We start from the raw sequence: 23,367 nt of genomic DNA, 5'->3' as shown, positions 1-23,367 counted from the left end.
TCCAGAAGCCAAGGGCGTCTGGTCGGGCAAGGCTAGGAAGGCTGCCTGGGGGAGAGGCCCCTAACTTCCTTCGCTCCGTCACTCCAACCTCCCTTTCTGGTCTCCTCCTCCAGCAAGTCGGCCCGCCGGACGCCGCGCAGCGTCGGGGGCGGGCGGGAGGTCGGAACCCGTGAACCGCGCTCTGCGCAATCCCTCTGTCCGTGCGCCCGCCCGGGACCTGCTCCAGCCTCTAAGCGCCGGCAGCCGGGCCGGTGACCCGAGAGGCCCGAGGCTCCGCGCGACGCCGAGCCTGGGACACAGCACTGAGGCTGTATCTGAGGAGGCACTTACAGCACTAGCGGACTGAGAGCCCGCGTCCTAGACGTCAGCGGCTTGAGAAGCGACGGTCAAGGAGACAGAGACCGCGGGGCTCCGCTCACCCGTCAGCGCCCGAGGCCCCTTGCTTTGGGGGAAGGTCAAGCCCACCCGAGTTTGCCTTGAAGATGCGCCACGCCCCCTCCCCAATCTGAGCCGGGCAGGACACCAGGGGGAAGCAGCGGCTGCATCCTCGTGCCAAGCAGAAGCGGACTCCGTGCCGGGTCACTCAGCTCTTCAGCTTTTAGGAGAACTCCTAGGGGGGCGGGGACGGCGGCGAAAATGCGGATTTGAAACCGGGAGTCGAGGCGGACGTGGGGGGCTGGCGCTGCAGGAGCGGTCGACGCGGCGGCCCCGGGAACCGCGTGGCCTGGAGGAGCGTCCGGCGGTCATGGGCGAGCTGGCTGTCGCGCGGCCAGGGGCGGACTGAGCGTCGGGCCGAGACCCCACCTCCCGGGGCGCCCGGGTGACAAAGTCAGCCGGCGGACACGGCCGCCCGGCTTGGGGCTGCCCCGGGGGTTTGGCCATGGCCGGCCGGGGTTGCGGCTGCAGCTGCGGCCCGGGCCACCTGAACGAGGACAACGCGCGCTTCCTGCTGCTCGCCGCGCTCATCGTGCTCTACCTGCTGGGCGGCGCCGCCGTCTTCTCGGCGCTGGAGCTGGCGCACGAACGCCAGGCCAAGCAGCGCTGGGAGGAGCGCCTGGCCAACTTCAGCCGCCGCCACAACCTGAGCCGCGACGAGCTGCGCGGCTTCCTTCGCCACTACGAGGAGGCCACCGAGGCCGGCATCCGCGTGGACAATGTTCGCCTGCGCTGGGACTTCACCGGCGCCTTCTACTTCGTGGGCACCGTCGTGTCCACCATAGGTAAGTGGGCCCTGCGGTAGGGCGGAGGGGCGACCATCCTCGCAGGCGTTTTTCTGGCCCGGCGCTTCGAAGGGCGGGACCGCGCTTCCCAGCCCTGCATTCATCCACCTCCGCGCTCGGCCAGGTGGCACCGATGTGAGCTGTTGCCTGATCCACAGGTGGTATTGCCTCCTTGCTTCTTTAAGTGAGGTCCACGGACCAGCTGCGTCAGCATCACTTGGGAGCTTGTTATAAATGCAGTCTCAGCGCCTCCCCAGACCACTTGAGTCAGAATCTGCGTGTTAAAATCTCTAGCGAATTTGAGTGAGCCTTAAATTGGAGACGTTCTGCTCTGGGAGTGTTCCTAGTTAAGGAGACTGAGCTTGAATTCATGGAACATTAGGGAGAAAGCTTACAGATCGGGACAGGAGCCTATAAACATGAATTGAGTTAGTACGATGCGTGAGGCACTGGTCTGAGGGGGAGAAACAAATTTTAAAAAGACTGTCCATGACTTAAAACTTAATAGAGAGAAAAAATAGATCGAAAACAAGATTGGAAAAAATAGATCGAAAACAAGAACTTAATAGAGAGAAAAAATAGATCGAAAACAAGCCTATAAACATGAATTGAGTTAGTACGATGCGTGAGGCACTGGTCTGAGGGGGAGAAACAAATTTTAAAAAGACTGTCCATGACTTAAAACTTAATAGAGAGAAAAAATAGATCGAAAACAAGATTGGAAGTAAGGAGGCAAAAGTGCTAATGAGGATGGAAACTGTTTTCTGCCAGGAGGAAGCAGGTGGGGGTGGGGAGAAGGGACCTATGGGCTGAACCGCTAAGTGTTGGCCTGATTGGGCTCTGGAAACTAAAAGTGCTTTACACTGCGGAGGAGGAGAGAATTGCGTTCAGGGTCCAGTGAGCTCCCTGATCTGTAGGGAATAGTGGAAGGAAAGCTAGGGGAGTCTCCTGGCTAATGGGATGGAGGGGGGAACTCTAGTGACAGACTCAGGAGCTAGAGCTTATCTAGAGGCAATTGGAAGCTATTGAGAGTTTTTGAGCAAGCGTGTCTCACGGCTGCCGTCAGTTATGCCTTTATTACTAGCAGAAGGAAAAAGATTGGGAGTCTTTGCACCACACTCCTAAGGACTGTTCATGCGTAAAGCATACTTGAGTGATAAGGGGGTTGGGAAAGATGCTGTAGAAATTCTGAAGAAAGCAGAGAGCTGGAGCGGAGGAGGGGGCTTTGAAAGGCTGCGCAGAAGGGGAGCGGCTCCCAGCTGGCTGCTGGAGCACCGGAGCCGCAGCAGGGCCGGCAGGGGGCTGTGCAGGGGCTTGGCTGCCGTAGCCCCTGTGCTGCCGGGAGAGCTGTCAGTGAGGCGGTGACAAGGAGGACTTCTTTGAAGCTCCCACACAAGGTTGTCTTTGGTAGACGTTCTTTCAGGAGAAGAAACACAAGGTACAACAGGGATCAGCCTCAGGCCTGATTAGTCAAGAAAGACTTCCCAGGGTTAGTCTAGAAGCCCAGGGCTTCAGGTGGTGAGTAGGAGGCAAGGTGGAGAGGACTGGCCTGATTCCAGATACACGGGCTGCGTCTGAAGTGCTTTGTGCTGAACTGCCCAGCTCGCCACCGCAACCCTGTCTTATTTCAGGCGGCCCTGCCCATCCGTGGGCCGTTATGACACCACAGTAACTGGGTATCTGGTAAGAAAGACTTTCATAGCATTCTCCACGATGACCAGAACACGGGCCCTGACGGGGATGGAGACAGAGGAATACCCTCCACAGCTCTCTCCCCCAGCCCACGTTCTCCACTGGACTCTCCTAGCAGAATTGCCTAAGTCCTCCCATTTCTCAAAAGACAGTTCCAGAACTTCTATGTAGGGAGGACTTGGGGTGAGCAAACTGATTGGGAAGGGTTGCTGTGGAACTTTCCTTGAATCTGCTATGTCTGTGTAGCTGGTACAGGGTTTTGATTTAGATTATTCATTTGGGGGTGGTTTTGGTGGGAGATTGGGGAGCTAAGTCCTCCCCACGCCCTCCACAGGCCCCCCCGTTTGTACTTCCCATGGCCGTGGACGTAGGAAGGAGCAGAGTGTGTGTAAAGACTGGTGAACACCAATGCCAGAGGAACCGCGGATGTCGTGGATGGGTGGGCATATAAGCACACAGTCATCCGGGGGCACAAATAGAATAATGAAGCCTAATGGAACAGAAAGAAACCTGGACCGAGAGTCTGGACTTGGAGCTACTGACCCTGCCTGTACGTTGGGCCGGTTCCTTAACATTCTGAGCCCCATCCTTCTCTTCTGAGATACCTACAAGTGCCCACCTTGGTGTCTGGCACATTGTAGCTGTTGAGTAAATATTAGTCCTGTCTCCTTCCCACACCTGCCCCTAAGCCTGCCCCTCTCGCAGGGTTCTTGCCAGGGATAATGAGCTCATATAAGTGAATGTTCTTTAAAAAGGACAAAGCACTATGTAAGTATGGGCTTTTTTTACTTTCTCATTTCTCACATGTCCTTAAATTGTTTCATTAATCGCTGATGTAATAACAGCACTTGCAACCCTTTATTGGGGTACATAATTAGGCACATACTGTGATTATTATGTGAATATGTGATGCAGCTAATTTCATCGATTAACCACAATTTCAATCAACACAATTCATATATGTGATATGTGATTCATATGTGTGAAGTGTGATTATCCCTGTATATAGATGAGGAAACTGAAGCTTCATGTTCTTTGTAAAATAAAGAAGAAGAAGAAAAAAAACCATCTGTAATGACATCACCTAAAGTTGACCATGGTTGACATTTTGGTCATTTTTTTAAATTGAAGGTTAGTTGATTTACAATGTTGTGTTAATTTCAGGTGTACAGCAGAGTGATTCAGTTATACATACATATATATCAGTTTTTTTCAGATTCTTCTCCCTTATAGGTTATTACAAAATACTGAGTATAGTTCCCTGTACTATACAATAGGACCTTGTTGGTTGGTGCATTTCTTTCTATTCTTTTTCCCTATAGACACACATATGTACATATGTATTTTTCTAAATTTGGATCATATTCTATAAACCCTTTACATCTTGTATTTGAATCGTAGTATTACATGATGGTTTTTTCTTCTAAAAATTAGTTCCACTCTGTTTTATTCTGCAAAGGTGTTGAGGTAACAGATAACAAGAAAGCATACAGTAGAATAATCATAAAATGTAAATAAAACCTCAGAACTAGGAAAAAAAGAAGAACAGAAATATGGAAAGCAGTTGGATCTAGGAAATCGGTAGAGAGGAGCTTTGTCTTAGCTGAAGTTCCCTCAGAAGCAGCTTCTGAGCCAAGAATTTGAGTGCAAGCAGTTTATTGGCAGATTCAAGGGAGACAGGGAGGTGAAGGAGGAAGTGATACAAGAGAGGGAAGTCAGTCAGTATAGGGTATGGTATTAGGCAGAAAGCATAGTGGGCAACTGATCCTTAATCTCAAGTGGAAGCTTGAGAACAGTGCAAAGCTCATTAACCGGACTTACCCCAGGCAAGGGAGCTGGGGTAGTTATACACCCACACTAGTCAGAAAGTGGTTAAAAGCTGCTTGGAGGGTGGGGGAAGCACAAAAATATAATTTCCAGGTACTTTTGTCCTGATTTTTCATGGACGGCCCAAGAGTAGCCTTCTGATAAGATATAGGCACTGGCCATTTGAAGTCAGGCCAGTGTATCCAGAAATGATAAAGGAGATGCCAGGGGGTGAGGACTGAGTACCACCAGTGACTATTCAAGCTTCAGATTTGGCTGCAGGCTCCATGGCGGAGTCATGACCCACACTGGAATTATTTTTTTTGGCTGTGTTGGGTCTTCGTTGCTGCACGCGGGCTTTCTCTAGTTGCAACGAGTGGGGGCTACCCTTCGTTGTGGTGCACAGGCTTCTCATTACTGTGGCTTCTCTTGTGGCGGAGCACGGGCTCTAGGCATGCGGGCTTCAGTAGTTGCAGCACATGGGCTCAGTAGTTGCGGCACGCGGGCCCTAGAGCACGGGCTTCAGTAACTGTGACCTGCGGGCTCAGTAGTTGGCGGCACGTGGGCTCTAGGGCATGTGGGCTTCAGTAATTGTGGCATGCGGGCTCTAGGAAATGCGGGCTTGAGTAGTTGTGGTGTGCAGGCTCAGTAGTTGTGGCTCGTGGGCTCTAGAGCGCAGGCTCAGTAGTTGTGGCACATGGGCTTAGTTGCTCCGTGACATGTGGGATCTTCCCGGACCAGGGATTGAACCCGTGTCCCCTGCATTGGCAGGCTGATTCTTAACCACTGCATCACCAGGGATGTCCCCACACTGGAATTCTTAGTAGACAAAAGGAAGCATACACCTTTTCCCAATATGCAATTCTCAAAAATACTTTCCTCTTGGGATCTTATATGGGGAACATTGCATAGGACGGTGGGTGATGCTCATAAACAACAGTTTCCTGGAAAATGCAACTGAGGATTTCATGCAACTGTTGTTTAATTTAAAAGTCAGAGCAGAGTAAAAAACACTGTGGCCAGTTTCTCAGCAGTTTAAACATAGAACTACATGTAACCCAGAAATTCCACTCCTAGGGAATATATATCCAAAAGAATTGAAAGCAGAGACTCAAACAGATACAGGAACACCTCAGAGATGCTGTGAATCCGGTTCCAGACCACTGCAATAAAGCGAATATCACAGTAAAGCGAGCCACATGAATTTTTTTTGGTTTCCCAGTGCATATGAAAATTATGTTTTCACTGTGCTGTAATCTGTTAAGTGTGCAATAGCATTATGTCTAAAAAATGTATATACCTTAATTTAAAAATACTTCATTGCTAAAAAATGCTAACCACCATCTGAGCCTTCAGTGAGTCATAATCTTTTTGCAACAGTAACATCAAAGATCACTGATCACAGCCCACCATAACAAATATAACAATAATGAAAAAGTTTGAAATATTGCAGGACTTACCAAAATGTAACACAGAGACACGAAGTGAGCAAATGCTGTTGGAAAAATGGCATCAATAGACTTCCTCGTCACAGGGTTGCCACAAACCTTCAGTTTGTAAAAAACACAATAGCCGTGAAGCACAGCAAAGCAAAGCACAATAAAAAGAGGTATGCCTGTGTTTGTACACCAGTGTTCATTGCAGCATCATTCACAGGAGCCAAAAGGTGGAAGCAACCCAAGTGTCTATCAGCAGATGAATGGATAAACAAAATGTGCATACATACAACGGAATGTATGGACAACGCAGATGGACCTTGAAAATATGATACTTGGTGAAATAAGCCAGACACAGAAGGACAGATACAATTCGACTTAGATGAGGTGTTTAGGATAGGCAGATTTCATAGGGATGGAGAGTAGAATAGAGGGTACCAGGGACTGAGGGAAGAAGGGAAGCCTTCTTTAATGGCATTTTTGTTGGGGATGATAGAAAAGTTTTGGATATAGAGAGTGGCGATGGTTATACAACAATGTGAAGGTATTTAATGCCATCAAATAGTACACTTATGAATGGTTGACACGACAAATATTATGTATATTTTACCACAGCATAGAAAGAGCAGAATGTTAAAACACAACTCAGGGAGTTGATTCTCAAAGAGGCTGGTGATCAGACTTGAAACAAGAATGAATTTGAAGCACTTGGAGAAGTAGATTGACGTTATACTCTGTAAGTGATCTTCCGTAAATATCTTTTTCTCTCAAATAGGCATTTGTTAGGCATTTGTTTTTGTGTTTGCCGGTGTATTTATAGCTCAGCTTCTGTCCACAAAGGATATGAGATCATTTGCATATTGATATGGTCAGGGTAGCCTTAAGCCTTGGGCTACCCCGTCATCTCAGTAGCTTAACACAACAAGAGTTTACTTCTTACTCACCCAAAGCCCATTGCGGGCGAGGTGCTTTACCAGGACAGTTGTCTCCTGGGTTGGCCCAGTGTTCCAGGATTCTTTTTTTTTTTTTAATTAATTAATTTATTTATTTTTACTGTGTTGGGTCTTCATTTCTGTGCGAGGGCTTTCTCTAGATGCAGAGAGCGGGGGCTACTCTTCATCGCAGTGCGCGGGCCTCTCACTGTCGCGGCCTCTCTTGTTGCGGAGCACAGGCTCCAGACGCGCAGGCTCAGTAGCTGTGGCTCACGGGCCCAGTCGCTCCGCGGCATGTGGGATCTTCCCAGACCAGGGCTCGAACCCGTGTCCCCTGCATTGGCAGGCAGATTCTCAACCACTGCGCCATGAGGGGAGCCCTCCAGGATTCTTTTATCTTGTGGCTGCTCTTCATCAGCTCATGCCTCCAGTACTGCCCAGGAAGGGACAGAAAGGGTTGAAGAGTGCAGCCACCTGCAATTAAACGGCCACCACCTGGAGGTGACAAGAAGTCACCTCCACACGCGTTTCGTTGGCCAAATCAAGTCCCATGGCTACACCCAACTTCAAGGATGTAAAGAACCACACTCCTCCTGTAAGTCCAGAAGTGGATAAGAGTTGATCTCGGTGAACAGCACGGATGCCTACCGCACATATATGCACTAGAAATGGATACTAATGGATTTAAGACATTGGGGAGATGAGAAAACATGAGTAGGATAGGACAGTGAAGCCACACATTGTTAATACACAGAGATATATGTCAAAAGGACCCACGTAATTGCCAGATTTGGCTGTGAGTTTTCCAGTTGTTGAAAGAAAGAGGCAAGGGCAACCATTAAATGGTTCTTTTTATCCAGGCTGGCTGCTTGGAAGACACCCAGCTTTTTTAGATGTGAATAAAAATTTCTCCTATAGATTGTCATGAAAGGGACAAGACAATGTGATGAGTATTCTTCTCCACTGCATCTCAGCTGTGAAAGACAACCCCTGTGCTCCTGCACGGCATAGCATCCCTCAGTACAAGGTGCAGTTCCATAAAAGCCCCTCTGCCTAAGTCCAAGGTCATGCAGGGCGGTGTCCAGCTTCCAATTGTATGGTCCAGTAAGAACGTCTAGAATTCTCTACTGGCGGTTCCCAAGGTTCACTGTCCATAAGTACTCACCTGAGGGGAGTGTGGTGCTTCTTAAAATGCAGGTGTCTGCATCCGCCTTTCAGAGCTCCTGATGCATTTTAAGAAACTTCCCCAGATGGCTCTGATAGAGGCAGAACAGGGAGCACACTTGAGGCATGTGTGATAGGAGTTGGCCTAGGGTTGAAAATTGAGACCACCCCCAAGGATTCTCGCTACTCAAACAGTGATCCGTGAATCAGCAGGACCAGCATCACCTTGGACCTTGTTAGAAATGCAGAGTCTCAGGCCAACCTCGGACTACCTGAATTAGAAGCTGCTCTTCAACAAACCACCTGGTGAATTGTAGCCACGTTAAAGTTTGAGAACTCGAGTCTAGGAGGCTGTTATGTGATGTTGTGATGTTGCTGACCAGGGAAGGCCCCTCCCTGAGCTTTGAAACTTAGGCAAGCCGGTGGCAGGGCTAGAATGGAGAGGGGTGAGATGTGCTTGTCTTTTGCCTTGGTGGACCTCCTCACCTGCTGGTGGTTAAGGAGGCGAGGGGAACATTAATTTAGAACAACACTGGGACTTCCCTGGCGGTCCAGTGGTTAGGATTCCACGCTGCCACTGCAGAGGGCCACAGGTTTGATCCCTGGTCGGGGAACTAAGATCCCACATGCTGCGTGTCGAGGCCAAATAAAAACAAAAAAGGGAAAAAAAGGCACAAATGAAAACAAATGAGATAAGGAAAAACTCTTGAAAAAGAAAAATCTAGAACAACACTTATCAGATGCAGGGATGTGCTGCGTCTGAGCTGAGACAGTGACTCTGGCTTTTATGGGTCTGGGAAGCTCAGACTCAGAGATGACCAGCCCCGCCTCAGTGGTGGACCACTCAAAGTAGACGACCAGATCTTCAACACAGTTTTATCTATTTTAACTAAACAGAGATGATCATAGTGGCGCCCCTTTTTGGACCTGGGTGTGGTTCATGATTAGCACCTGTGCAGCGGTATTCTACAGGGCTCTCATGGGGTTCAGGAGCCGGGCAGACAGGTGTGTGATTTGGCCTGGCCAGTGTGCACACCTATGGGGTGCTGGACTGGATGTTGTTTTCAGAATCGTTTTTTTTTTTTTTCCTACATGGAAAGAGCTTTTGAATCAAATTATATTAGATCCAAAAAATAAAATACTGGGAATCACCATCTTATAGTCTAAAGCTATAACCGAACATCAAAGATGATGAACAGGCATTGCGAAAGAGTAAAAACATCTCCTGAATACATTAATAAATGTCACATGTTAGCAGATGTCATACGTGTGTCAAGATTTAACTGACACATTGAATTGGCACTTTACATTTTACAAAGCATTTGCACACAAATCTTAGGAGATGGGCAGAGAAGTTACTATCAATTCCATTTTGCAGATAAGGAAACCGAGGTACAGATAACATAAGTATTTTATGACCACGTGGCTATAAACCAGCAAAGTCAAGATTAGAACCGGATTTCATTTTGTTTGTTGTCTGTTGATAAAAGAAATACATATTCCTTTTAGAAGAGTGGAAATATATGGGAAAGTATAAAAAAGAAACTAAAAATCACCCATAATTCTACCATCCAACAAGAACCACTGTTAATATTTTGGTTTATCATATTATATTGGACCTAAAGTACTAAAGATTTTACTGAATCTAATATGCATCATTATCTTATGTACCATTAAGAGAGCAAATAATGCTGCCGGTTAGATCTTGACATGCTAGCAATTGTGAGATTATCCTGATTTCCGAGATATTAAAATATTGGGAAAAATATCTTAAAATCACTGAAATATATTTTGTATCTGTTTTCCATATAACCATTGTAACATGAGCTTATAACAACTCTTGTATAAAATGAGCGTATAACAACGGATGTAATTAGGTAAAAATGAATCTCATTATAGTTAGAATTTCTTTGATTTATATTAAAGTTGCTTAATTTTAAATATTTATTAAAAATACAGTTCATCTCTGAATCAACTAGCTACTCCCCCATTTTTCTTTTGGGAGCAAGAGATATTGTGTTAATCATTGTATGGTTGTGCTTTATATTTTGAGGATTTTAGCTGTTTGCCATGTTTGTATCTTACTTTCCATCTGTTACTTTCCATCTGTCGTTTCCTGTTTAATGTTTATTTAGATATAGAAACATTTTTAATTTATGTACCATTTCATATTTTAGTTTTTCCTTCTGATTTCTTCCATTGCTTTTGTGCTTAGAAAATCTTTTCCCGTCTGTAAGAATGCTTATTGGTTTTTTTTGTTTTGTTTTGTTTTTGTGGTACGCGGGCCTCTCACTGTTGTGGTCCCTCCCATTGCAGAGCACAGGCTCCGGACGCACAGGCCCAGCGACCATGGCTCACGGGCCTAGCCGCTCCGCGGCATGTGGGATCCTCCTGGACCGGGGCACAAACCCGTGTCCCCTGCATCGGCAGGCAGACTCTCAACCGCTGCGCCACCAGGGAAGCCCTATTGGTTTTTTTTTTTTAATTGAGGTAACATTGGTTTACAATATTATGTAAGTTTCATGTGTACAGCGTTATATTTCTACTTCTGTATACACTGCAATGTGCTCGCCACCAGAAATTTAGTTTTCATTTGTAGCCATACAGTTGATCCCCTTTACCCATTTTGCCCTCACCCTGCCTCTTCCCTTCTGAGAACCGCCACTCTGTTCTCTGTATTTACGTGTTTGTTTTTGTTTGATTTAGTTTGTTCATTTATTTATTTATATTAAAAAAAATTTTTTTTTGCGGTACGCGGGCCTCTCACTGTTGTGGCCTCTCCCGTTGCGGAGCACAGGCTCCGGACGCGCAGGCTCAGCGGCCATGGCTCACGGGCCCAGCCACTCCGCGGCATGTGGGATCTTCCCGGACCGGGGCACGAACCTGTGTCCCCTGCATCGACAGGCGGACTCTCAACCACTGCGCCACCAGGGAAGCCCTGTTCATTTATTTTTTGTTTTTTATATTCCACATATGAATTAAATCATATGGTAGTTGTCTTTCTCAGTCTGATTTATCTCACTTAGCATAATACCCTCAAGGCCCATCGATGTTGTCACAAATGGTAAGATTTCATCTTTTTATGGCTGAGTAGTGTTCCACTGCATGTATATATGTGTGTGTGTATCACATTTTCTTCATTCATCTGTTGACGTGCGCTTAGGTTGTTTCCATATCTTGGCTATTGTAAATAATACTGCAGTGAACATTAGGGTACATATATCTTTTCAAATTAATGTTCTCATATTCTTTGGGTAAAGAAGTGGAATAGCTGGGTCATATGGTAGTTGTATTCTTAACTTTTTGAGGAACCTCCATACTGTTTTCCACAGTGGCTGCGCCAATTTACATTCCCACCAACAGTGTTGGAGGGTTCTCTTTTCTCCACATCCTTGCCAACACTTGTTATTTCTTGCCTTTTTGATAATAGCCAGGATGCCAGTTTTTGTTCAGTATTTTTTCAGCTGCTCTGCACTTTTAGTCATAGCAATAGTTGTTAAAACACTTTAACCTATTGTTTCATGTGAACAATGATGGGTACATTTTAAGACTGTAGCCAAGGAGCAGTGCTGCTCATGGGGAATGAGGGAGCAGAAAGCGTGGCTGGTAGGAATTTGCATGCATTCATTCCAGGTAGGGTCATCTCTCTTGGGATCTACTACCAAATTTTCACGGGGAAGCTCTCAGACTGTCCATTCTGAGAACGCTGGATTTGTTTAATTATTTGTTTCCTACTTAGGAAACTTCAGTACCTATCTTGGAATTAGAGACTTTGCAGGCCATAGCTCTTACTCGCCACTGCCCAGCATTCTCATACACACACGTGTTAATTTCAGCTTGTTTCACTAGAAATTCTCGTTTATGTTATAAAACAGCGATTTCCTCTTCTTTTACCCTAAATTCCCTCCTGTTCTCTCTTCCCCTTCATACCTTTCTCTGTGAAGGAGAGATGGCTTTGGTATGAATGTAACCCAAATAATTCTGGGGCTCCTTAGGGTTCTTAGGGTATAGTGTTCCCTACAAACAAGCATGTTCCATTAGCCCAAAGTAATGGAAAAATAAATTCAATTTTTGCTTGTGTATCTCTAAAGAATCTTAGTCTCCAACTTATAACACAAAGGAAAGCTTCCTCTCTCCCCATCTCCCAGTCTCTCATTCCTCAAAGGAATTCTGGAGCCTTTTATCCCGAAACCCCTCCCCAAATCCTCCCCAACGGGCAGCCCTCTCAGTCTTTCTGTCCTTCCTTGTCTCTTCTCCCCCATCTCTCTCTGCTCTGTATTATCATGGTTGACTTAACCTCTCCGACTTCTTTTAGCTTCCCCTCATTCAGCCTAGTGTTCATAGTAAAGCATAGCCCCAAGAGCGGACCCCACAAGCAGCAGTCCTTTCCCCTGAGGAGGAAAGAGAGGAGGACAGGGGATGGTTCCTATCACCAGCCCATCAGTGACTTTATACGCGGGGACACTCCCACCCTGTAGAGGAACACATTCCTGTGTTTGGATCCAGAAGCCCACGGTCCTGCTGAGGACAGTGGGGAGACACACCTCATCAGGACACATCTCCATCGTCGTGCTGCTCTCCCTTCGCCCTCCAACCTTCTGCCTCCTTCTCTTCAGCTTATCTGATTGCTGGACATTATAGCACTTTTCTGAAAGGCTGCACGTTTAGCACACCCACCGCATCTTCCTTTGGCCGGAGAGCCGTCATAGAAGCGTCATGAAATGCTCAGGATTTATTGTTCCCATTCTCTGATCAACCCCCCAGCATCTCTGCTATTGATCACCTCTTCTTGGAAGGGAAATCCTGTGGTCAGTGAGCCCAGGGGTCAGACCAGGAATGCAACTGAGTGGGACTTAGAGATGTGGGACATTAGGGAGCAGTGGAGCATGTGCCCTGGAAAGAGCAGCCCCACCACAGGCATTCAGATTCTAATTGCAAAACAACATTGTCCTGGCCAGACAGGTCTGAGGACAGCTCGACTCCAGAGTGTGAGTCCCTCAGTTAAAGCTTTGATCATCCGTGAGCTCCAGGCTGCTTTCCCTTTGGGAGCGAGAAGGATAAGAAGCTCTGAACTCTTCTTCATCAGTAGCAGCATCTTGATCTTTGCAGTTCACTTAAGTACCTGTTTGTGCAGGACACTTGATCATCACAGAGGGGAAATCTAACATATTCGCTGTCACCTTGTACACCCACTAATCTCTAAAAGGAGCTGGGGGTAGTTATCAATATATTCTCTTAACTCTTCTGATACTCATGACTAAACATATTGTATTGTAATCCATAAGTACCTACTATTCTGGGTTTGTTCCTTTCCTTTTATGTTATTTCCTATACACTTTCTCAAGAATTCCATGTGTTCAATTAATGTAGAATAGTTTATTTAACGGTCCTTAAATTATTGGATTTGGGGGTTATATGTGATTTTTTTTTTTACTCTTGTGTTTAATTAAAAATTATGAAATTTATTGAGTGCTTTACCATAGGTTAAACCCAGTGCAATCTTTACATATGTTTAATTCTTATAACAACTCCATAAGGGTAGGTACTGTTAATATTCTCACATTACAGACCAGGATCCGAGGCCCAGAGAGCTTCCAGGCAGTGTCTGAAGTTACCCAGTGGAAGTAGTGTGGGGCATCCCTTTAGAGCTTATACTGTGAACCACCACTTCTTTGCCATTTCTTCCTTTGGGGTCCTTGTGGGTAGAATTGCCAGTTAAAGAGATCACAACCTCTTTTTTCAGTGGTGATGGTCCTTAGGCAACCTGGGGTAATAGAAGAAGACAGAGATAGCCTGGGTAGCAGAATGTCAGGATGGTAAAAGGTTTGGGTGGTGTTCTGCCTGCCTCCCAGGAGTCCACATAATCAGAGCCTGTACTTCCCATTGGAATATTTGATGTCCTCTCAAAGTTGCAAGCGTCCTCCCATCACCATGACAACTAATGTGCCTGCCCCCAGAATTTTACTCTCCAGTTTGGACATATTTGATCCCAGAAGTCACTTCCTGACTCTGCCCATGAACTCTTGGAATACTGGCACCAAAGCTGTGTCTTGGGTCTTCCCTAGTATTAAGCATCTGATGAAGATCAGATTGACCTTAGAGACCAATCTTAGAGACCAACATCGATCTTAGAGACCAACCAGGCAAGTGGTTTTCAAACTATGCTCCAAGGACCCCTGGGATTCTTTGTGGTATATAAGTGCTGTCTTGAGAGCCAAGGGGGACACATCAAGTTCTTATCTTTGTTGTATGTATTTATTTATATATGTCCCAAATAGTTATCCTATTTTGCTACCTTTTTATTGACTATTGTTTGGAATGTAGAAAAGATTTTTATATACCCAAATACACTCATTTTCACTGGCATTTTTTCCTATATTTTTTCATAAATTTAGGTCCTCTCTGTGGTTGAGATAAATATTCTTACCCATTCTCTGTTTAGTTCTAACTCATCTCAATGTTTTTCAAAAAGACTGTTTTATAAATGCTTTTTTATGGCTGGCTATATAATTATGCTTTGATTTATTTCTAAAATTATCACATAATGGTTTGAGAATGTGCATTTTCCAGAGTTCTCTTTTTTATTTGAGTGTTTCTGTGTATCCTGGTATCTGTATATATTTCAGTTGGATTTTTTCTTACCTTACAGAATTTTGGAGCAGGAGGGAACATAATCCCCAACCACACTCCAAGCCTAGTAAACACACCCAAAATAACATTTGTGTGTTTGGGGACATATAAATTCAGTGTTATTGATTTCATCACTTGTGTAACTTTAAATTTTATTAATAATACTTTTGTTTACTTCTTTATGCTTTCTATGCTAACTATTTTTAAACTTACATTTGATTAAATTCCTGCATTATATTAGCAGAGACTTGCTGACTTTTGGATCATCTCTCTAGTTTTAATTTTTAAAGTAAACCACCTAATTTTTTTAATTTCCCGGTTTAAAAATTTTTATTTTTTTATTTTTGGCTGCATTGGGCCTTCGTTGTTGCGCACAGGCTTTCTCTAATTGCGGCGATCGGGGGCTACTCTTTGTTGTGGTGCGCAGGCTTCTCGTTGCAGTGCGCAGGCTTCTCGTTGAGGTGGCTTCTCTTGTCGCGGAGCACGGGCTCTAGGTGCGCGGGCTTCAGTAGTTGTGGCACATGGGCTCAGTAGTTGCGGCTCGCGGGCTCTAGAGCACAGGCTCAGTAGTTGTGGCGCACAGGCTCAGTTGCCCCGTGGCATGTGGGATCTTCCTGGACCGGGGCTGGAACCCGTGTGCCCTGCATTGGCAGGTGGATTCTTTTTTTTTTTTTTTTTTTTTTAACATCTTTATTGGAGTATAATTGTTTTACAATGGTATGTTAGTTTCAGCTTCACAACAAAATGAATCAGTTATATATATACATATGTTCCCGTATCTCTTCCCGCTTGCGTCTCCCTCCCTCCCACCCTCCCTATCCCACCCCTCCAGGCGGTCACAAAGCACCGAGCTGATCTCCCTGTGCTATGCGGCTGCTTCCCACTAGCTATCTACCTTACGTTTGGTAGTGTATATATGTCCATGCCTCTTTATCGCTTTGTCACCGTTTACCCTTCCCCCTCCCCATAGGTCAAGTCCATTCTCTAGTGAGTCTGTGTCTTTATTCCTGTTTCACCCCTAGGTTTTTCATGACATTTTTTTTTCTTAAATTCCATATATATGTGTTAGCATATGGTATTTGTCTCTCTCTTTCTGACTTACTTCACTCTGTATGACAGACTCTAGGTCTATCCGGCAGGTGGATTCTTAACCACTGCGCCACCAGGGAAGGCCCTACCATGACTTCTTTATCCATTCATCCATTGATGGACACTTAGGTTATTTCCAAGTCTTGGCTACTGTAAATAATGCTACAATGAACATGGGATTGCAGATATCTTTTCAAGTTAGTGTTTTCATTTCCTTTGGGTAAATACCCAGAAGTAGAATTGCTGGATCGTATGGTAGTTCTATTTTTAATTCTTTGAGGGAACTTCATACTGTTTTCCACAGAAGCTGTACCAATTTACATTCCCACCAACAGTGCCCAAGGGTTCTGTTTTCCACACACCCTCACCAACACTTGTTACCTCTTTGATAACAGCCATTCTAACAGGTGTGAGGTGATATCTCATTGTGGTCTTGATTTGCATTTCCTTGATGATTAGTGATGTTGAGCAACTGTATTTCTGCTTTGGAAAAATGTCTATTCAAATCCTCTGTCCAGGGGCTTCCCTGGTGGCGCAGTGGTTGAGAGTCCGCCTGCCGATGCAGGGGACACGGGTTCGTGCCCCGGTCCGGGAAGATCCCACATGCCGCGGAGCTGCTGGGCCCGTGAGCCATGGCCGTTGAGCCTGCGCGTCCGGAGCCTGTGCTCCGCAGCGGGAGAGGCCACAACAGTGAGAGGCCCGCGTACCGCAAAAAAAAAAAAATCCTCTGTCCATTTTTTTTTAACATCGTTATTGGAGTATAATTGCTCTGCCCGTTTTTAAATTGGATTGTTTGGGGTTGTTTTGCTATTGAGTTGTCTGAGTTTTACATTTATATATATATATATATATATATATATATATATATATATATATATATATATATAAATAAAATATTTATTTATTTATTTGGCTGCACCAAGTCTTAGTTGCGGCACTCGGGATCTTCGATCTTCGTTGTGGCCTGCGTGATCTTTTAGCTGTGACATTCGAACTCTTAGTTGTGGCATGCGGGATCAAGTTCCCCGACCAGGGATCGAACCTGGGCCCCCTGCATTGGAAGCGTGGAGTCTTAGCCACTGGACCACCAGGAAAGTCCCTATATATTTTGGATATTAACCCCTTATCAGATAAATATGATCTGCAAATATTTTCTCCCTTTCAGTAGGTTGCCTTTTCATTTTGTTGATGGTTTCCTTTGCTGTGCAGAAGCTTTTCGGTTTGGTGTAGTCCTTCTTGTTTATTTTTGCTTTTGTTGCCTTTGCTTTTGGTGGTTTATAGTTTCTATCTCTCTTTTCTCTCTTAAAGTAGATGTTCATTCAATCTTACTCATCTGTGGGCTTCCTTCTTTCTTAGTTTCCTGCTACTTCCTATAAGCCACTTCCATTCCCACCAGAATCTTGAGATCTTTCTTTGGGACTTAAAATTTGAAACCTGAATTTATGCTACAGTTAGCATTTTCCCCACTAAGGGCTTTTTAAATTAATTCTGGCTGTTGATGTTTTCTGCTTCAGATGTTATATTTTTGGTATTTGGTGTGGAGGCCTGCTATATATACTATTTCTTGACCTACTGTATTTTTAGACTTAGTTTCTTTTATTTAACAGCCTGTGACTTAATACCAACATCTGTACAAACAAATGTGTAGAAGGCATGCTCTGACCACACAGGGATTTACTGGTGTTCCGTTTCATGGAATGATGGATGGAGACCATCCATCTGGGAGCTTATAACTTGAAACAACAACTATCACTCTCTCTTCAGTTAATTAAGACAAATTTCCTGGAGGATATGAAGTCTAGGGGCTGTTTGGGAAGAGTTGATGACCTGCTTATTCTTTCAACAGTTCTTTGAGTTCTGGAAAGTAAGGCTCAGAGAGAGTCAGTAAATTTCCCAAGTACACACAGCTGTTAAGGGAGTATATCAGCGTCAAGTTACCAGACCCAAAGAGTAGTGGTTGAAGCAGACAAAATTTTACTCTATTCCAGAAAAGAGGTCTGCACTGCATATAGACAATTCAGGGCAAGTGTGGTGACTGCATAATGTCAACAGGGAGTCAGGTGTCTTCAGCTCTGCTATCCCTAGGATGTTGCCCTCGTCCTCAGGGCTCAGTGTGGTTGCTGGAGCTCTGGCCATCATATCTACACCATAAGTAGCAGTAGTAGGAAAGGGAGAGTCTTTCAAGGTCTGAGGTCATTTTCTCTAAGAAGCAGACTCTGGGCTAAATGTTTGGGTGGAAGTGATTTATCAAGGAAGTACTCCGGAAGAGACTAGTAGGAGAGTGAGGGGTGTGAGGATGGGAAAAGGGAAGAAGCCAAGTAGGAGGTTATCTTATGGAGCTCTGCAGCATAAATTACACCTTGCGGTTTGTCCCACCTTGGGGCAGAGGAACTGGGCTTTTAGACGCCCACACCAGACACTCACTGGCTCTGGCTGGGGTGGGAAGAACGAGGCACTTTGCTGTTTCTGGGGGGAAAAAATCACATTAAAAAGGGCGGGGTAATCCTTTGTTGTAGGGTTGTCCTGTGCATTATAGGACGTCTAGCAGTGTCTCTGGACTAAAGAGAAAATTTTGAAACACAGGGTTTGGAGTGTTTGCCTCTGTCCATGCCTCACCCACACCCCGACACCTCACCTTTAACTTGAATTGTTAACTGTAAAGTGGCTTTGTTCTTTTCTTTTAAAAAATATTTTTTTCCATTAAAAAAATTCCTAAACTAATATATGCACATTTGAATAGATTTTCAAATAATTCAAAAGTGTTTAAAGTGAAAAATCAAAGTCTCCCTTTACTTTCTCATCCTACTCCCCAGAGGTAACCATTGTTTTTTTACACATACTGGGGTTCTCTTTTCTTTTTTTGGTAATAGCTTTATTGAGCTATAACTCATATACCATAAATTTCACATATTTGAAGTGTACAATTCAGTGGTTTTTAGTGTATTCACAGGGTTTTGCAACCATCAACACAATCAATTTGATGACATTTCATCATCTCCCAAAGAAACCCCATCCCCTTTAGCAATCCCCTCCCATCCCCTCCAGCCCTAGGTAACCAATAATCTACTGTCTGATTCTGTAGATTTGCTTATTCTGGACATTTCATATAAATGGAATCATATAGTACACAGCCTTTTGTGCCTGGCTTCTTTGACTTAGCATAATGTTTTCAAGTCATCCATCTTGTAATACATATCAATACTTCACTCCATTTTATTACTGAATAATATTCTATTATATGGATGTACCATATTTTATCTATCAGTTAATCAGGTGATGGACATTTGAGTTGTTTTCACTTTTTAGCTATTATGAATAATGATGTACAATGATGAATAAGTGTACAAGTTTTTGTGTAGACATATGTTTTTATTTATCTTGGGTAGATTTGGAATTGTCGGGTCATATGGAAACTCTATTCTCAACCTTTGGAAGAATTGTCAGACTCTTTCCAAGTAGGTGTATCATTTTATATTCCCAACAGTGTGTGAGGGTTCCTATTTCTTCACATCCTTGCCAAGACTTTCAATAACCTGTCTCTTTGGTTACATCCATCCTGTGGATGTGAAGTGGTATCTTATTGTGGTTTTGATTTGCATTTCTGTAATGACAAATGATGTTGAGCGTATTCTCATGTGTTTTTTTTTTTTTAGTCATTTATATATCCTCTTGAAAGAAATGTCTATTCAAATCCTTTGCCCATTTTTAAATTGTTTTTTTAGTAATTGAGTTATAATTGTTCTTCATATATTTTAGATTCAAGTCCCTTATCAGATACATAATTTGCAAACATTTTCTCCCCTTCTGTGGGTTGTCATTTCACTTTCTTCATGGTATCCTTTGAAGCACAAACATTTTAAATTTTGGTGAAGTCTAATTTACCTATTTTGTCATTGTTGTTGCTTATGTTTTCAGTACTATATCTAAGAAACCATCGCCTAATCCAAAGTCACAAAGATTTGTACCTGTGTTTTCTTCTGAGAGTTTTATAGCTCTGCTCTTACATTTAGGCTGTTGATCCATTTTGAGGCAATTTTTGTATATGGTATGAGACGTGGGTGCAGCTTTATTTTTCTATGTGGTATCCAGTTCCAGCACCATTTGTTGGAAAGACTATTCTTTCGCCCACTGAATAGTTTTGACACCCTTGTCAAAAATCAATTGACCATAAATGTGAGGGTTGATTTCTGAACTCTCAGTTCTATTCCACTGATGTATATGTGTATCCTTATGCTAGTACCACACTGCCTTGATTACTGTAGCTTTGTAGTAAATTCTGAAATCAGGAAGTGTGGATCCTCCAACATTGTTCTTCTTTATCAAGATTGTTTTGGCTATTATGGGTCCCTTGAACTTCCATGTGAATTTTAAAATCAGCTTGTCAGTTTCTGCAAAGAAGACTTCTGTTGAATCTGTAGATCATCTTGGGGAATGTTGTGATCTTAAAAGTATTAAATGTTATAATCCATGAACATGGGATGTCTTTTCATTTATTTGGATCCTTTCATTTCTTTCCAATGCTTTGTAGTTTTCAAGGTATTGAATATAAGTTTGGCACTTCTTTTGTTAAATTTATTCCTAAATATATTATTCTTTTTAGTGCCATTGTAAATTAAATTGTCTTCTTAATTTTATTTTGAATTGTTTATTCAAGTATAGGGAGTACAATTGATTTTTATATATAGATCTTGTATCCTGTGATCTTGCTGCACTCATATATTCTAACAGTTTTTTAGTGGATTCCTTAGGATTTTCTATATAAATATTATGTGATAATATCATCTATGAATAGAGATAGTTTTCATTCTTTCCTTCCAATCTGGATGCCTTTTGTTTCTTTTATTTCATGCCTCCAGTACAGTGTTGAATAGAAGTGGTGAGAGTGGACATTCTTGCTTTATTCCTGATCTTGGGGGGAAAGTTTCGGTCTTTCACCATGAAGTGTGATGTTAGTTCTGGTTTGTTTTGGTAGATGGCCTTTATTGGGTTGAGAAAGTTCCCTTCTATTCCTACTTTGTTGGGTGTTTTTATCACAGAGAGGTGTTGGATTTTTGTCAGATTATTTTTCTGCATCTGAGACGATCATGTGGTTTCATCCTTTCTGCTACTGATGCTAGGGTACTGCATTAATTAATTTTAGATATTAAACCAACCATGGATTCCTAGGATAAATTCCACTTGGTCATGGTTTATAATCCTTTTCATATATTGCTGCATTTGGTTTGCTAGTATTTTGTTGAGGATTTTTGCATCTATATTCAAAAGATATATTTGTCTTTTTTTTTTCCTTTCTTGTGATATCTCTGTCTTGCTTTGGTGTCAGGATAATACTGGCCTATGGAATAAGTTGGGAAGTATTCACCTATGGTTCTTATATAACTTTCTGAGGTTGCCCAGCGTATACAACGGTGGTATGAATGTTCAATAATTTGTTCCTTCTATTGTGGGACATGTGGTTTGTTTCTAATTATTTGCTAGTACATCAGCTCTATAAAGCATATTTTAAATTTTAATATTTAAACTTTCAATTGTAAGTATTTGTAGGTACTGCTAAATTTTTGAGTATTTTAAATTTTAAAATTTTCTTAACCAATTTGTAAGAATTTTGTTATCCTCACAGCTAAAGCATATTGTATTCTTCTTCTTCCTTGGTATTATGCTAAATGCTCTAGATACACAATTTTTCATCCTGTGATGTAGGATTATTGTTTTCCTCATTCTATTGGTGAGAAAACTGAAGCACAGAGGGATAAATAGCTTTCCCAAAGTGATACAAGTAGTAAGTGTTGGAACTTTAGTTCAAACTTTGTTTAGCCATGATTTAAATTTTGGAGAGGAAGTTAAGTCTCTGAGATAGTATTCTAGTGAAAACTGAAATAAAACCTATGACTCCAGTTCTATTTTTGCCATCAATGGATTTGATGTTAGTGATGAATATTATTTGCAAGTTATCGTTTTGAAGAACCTGGGCTCCCAGGCTGTATAATAAGGAAGACATCTAGATGTCCCTCACTGGGTTTGAACAGTCTTTTCTCCCTTCTTATTGTCTTAGAACCACACTCAGCACCCATCTTATATCAAGCAGAAAATTTAGTTTGGTTCAGTCAGAATTTATTGAATCCCTACTATGTGTCCAGCCTGATAACCTGGGTCCATGCATAGCATTCAGGAGGCGTAGAAATTTGGATGGGAAAAGAATTCCGTCTTTATGTCTACTAACCTCGAACTAAGCAGCCTCTAGCGTTTCCTTCAATAGAGAGTATAGGCAACAACTCAGAGGCAGAATGAGTGGCACCTGTAGCTTTGTCACCAGTAGAAATCACAAATGTGTTCCTTTTATTTAAGAATGTGGCAGATCCCACCATGGTCATCCCCCCTCAACATACTTCAAAATTATGGTAGTTGTTAGGCCTGTTCTTGTTATTTAATGATATAATAAAGTTGCTCATATACTATATCACACATTTGTTTCCTAGTTTAATAACTTTGTTTTAATATAGTTGCTTTTGTAATTCTATGCATTTTATTTCATTCATTTAAAAAAAGCATTCATAGATGGAACCCGCAGGCTTCCCGAGATTGCCAAAGGCTCTATGTCACAGAAAACAGGAAGTGAGAACCAGACTGAGGTTAGGCTGATTCTGAATGAAGACAGAAGGGGAAATTGTAACTGTTGTTATTGCTTCTCCTTGCATGGCTGGCAAAGAGCTTTAATCCACTTGCAGTTGTTTGAAAACTGACTTGAAAGACTTATTGCTCAATCACTATGCATAATCTCATCTTTTCCTGATGATTCAGAAGACATTTCAGGATGTTGCAATGTCTTTTTTTTTTTTGTAATTTTATTTATTTATTTTTGGCTGTGTTGCGTCTTCGTTGCTGAGCGCGGGCTTTCTCTAGTTGTGTCGAGTAGGGGCTGCTCTTCGTCCCAGTATGTGGACTTCTCACTGTGGTGGCTTCTCTTGTTGTGGAGCACGGGCTCTAGGTGCGCAGGCTTCAGTAGTTGCAGCACGTGGGCTCAGTAGTTGTGGTTCGTGGGCTCTAGAGCACAGGCTCAGTAGTTGTGGTGCATGGGCTTAGTTGCTCCACGGCATGTGGGATCTTCCTGGACCAGGACTTGAACCCATGTCCCCTGCATTGGCAGGGGGAGTCTTAACCACTGCGCCACCAGAGAAACCCCCATTGCAGTGTCTTGAGGGTCATGGTTGGAGCATAAAACACCACACTCCCTCGGAGCAGTGCGGAAGCAGTAAGTGTTTAGAAATGTCGTATTTATAGGGTGTACTTTTCCTAGGGTCACAGGCTCGGTTCAGAGCTGCCTCACTGTGTCCTTACCTTTGTGTTCTCAGCTGACGATGGTGTCCCTCTGACTCTTAGCCCACCGCCTCTCCTGTGGTT

At 43.5% G+C, this 23,367-nt stretch overlaps 1 protein-coding gene across 1 annotated transcript in view; it reads left to right on the top strand.

Annotated features, from left to right (window-relative positions):
• The first annotated feature begins 880 nt into the window (after positions 1 to 880).
• KCNK13 (potassium two pore domain channel subfamily K member 13) overlaps positions 881 to 23,367 on the top strand; it is a 114,787-nt gene continuing 92,300 nt past the window's right edge. The window contains exon 1 of the mRNA XM_060003351.1: positions 881 to 1,220. Coding sequence (XP_059859334.1) covers positions 881 to 1,220 — 340 coding nt within the window. The remainder of the gene's footprint in view (positions 1,221 to 23,367) is intronic.

This window comes from Delphinus delphis, chromosome 2 (assembly GCF_949987515.2).
Source record: "Delphinus delphis chromosome 2, mDelDel1.2, whole genome shotgun sequence".
NCBI lineage: Eukaryota > Metazoa > Chordata > Mammalia > Artiodactyla > Delphinidae > Delphinus > Delphinus delphis.
The sequence above is the reverse complement of the archived record's forward strand: the minus strand, read 5'-3'. Positions and strand labels throughout refer to the sequence as shown.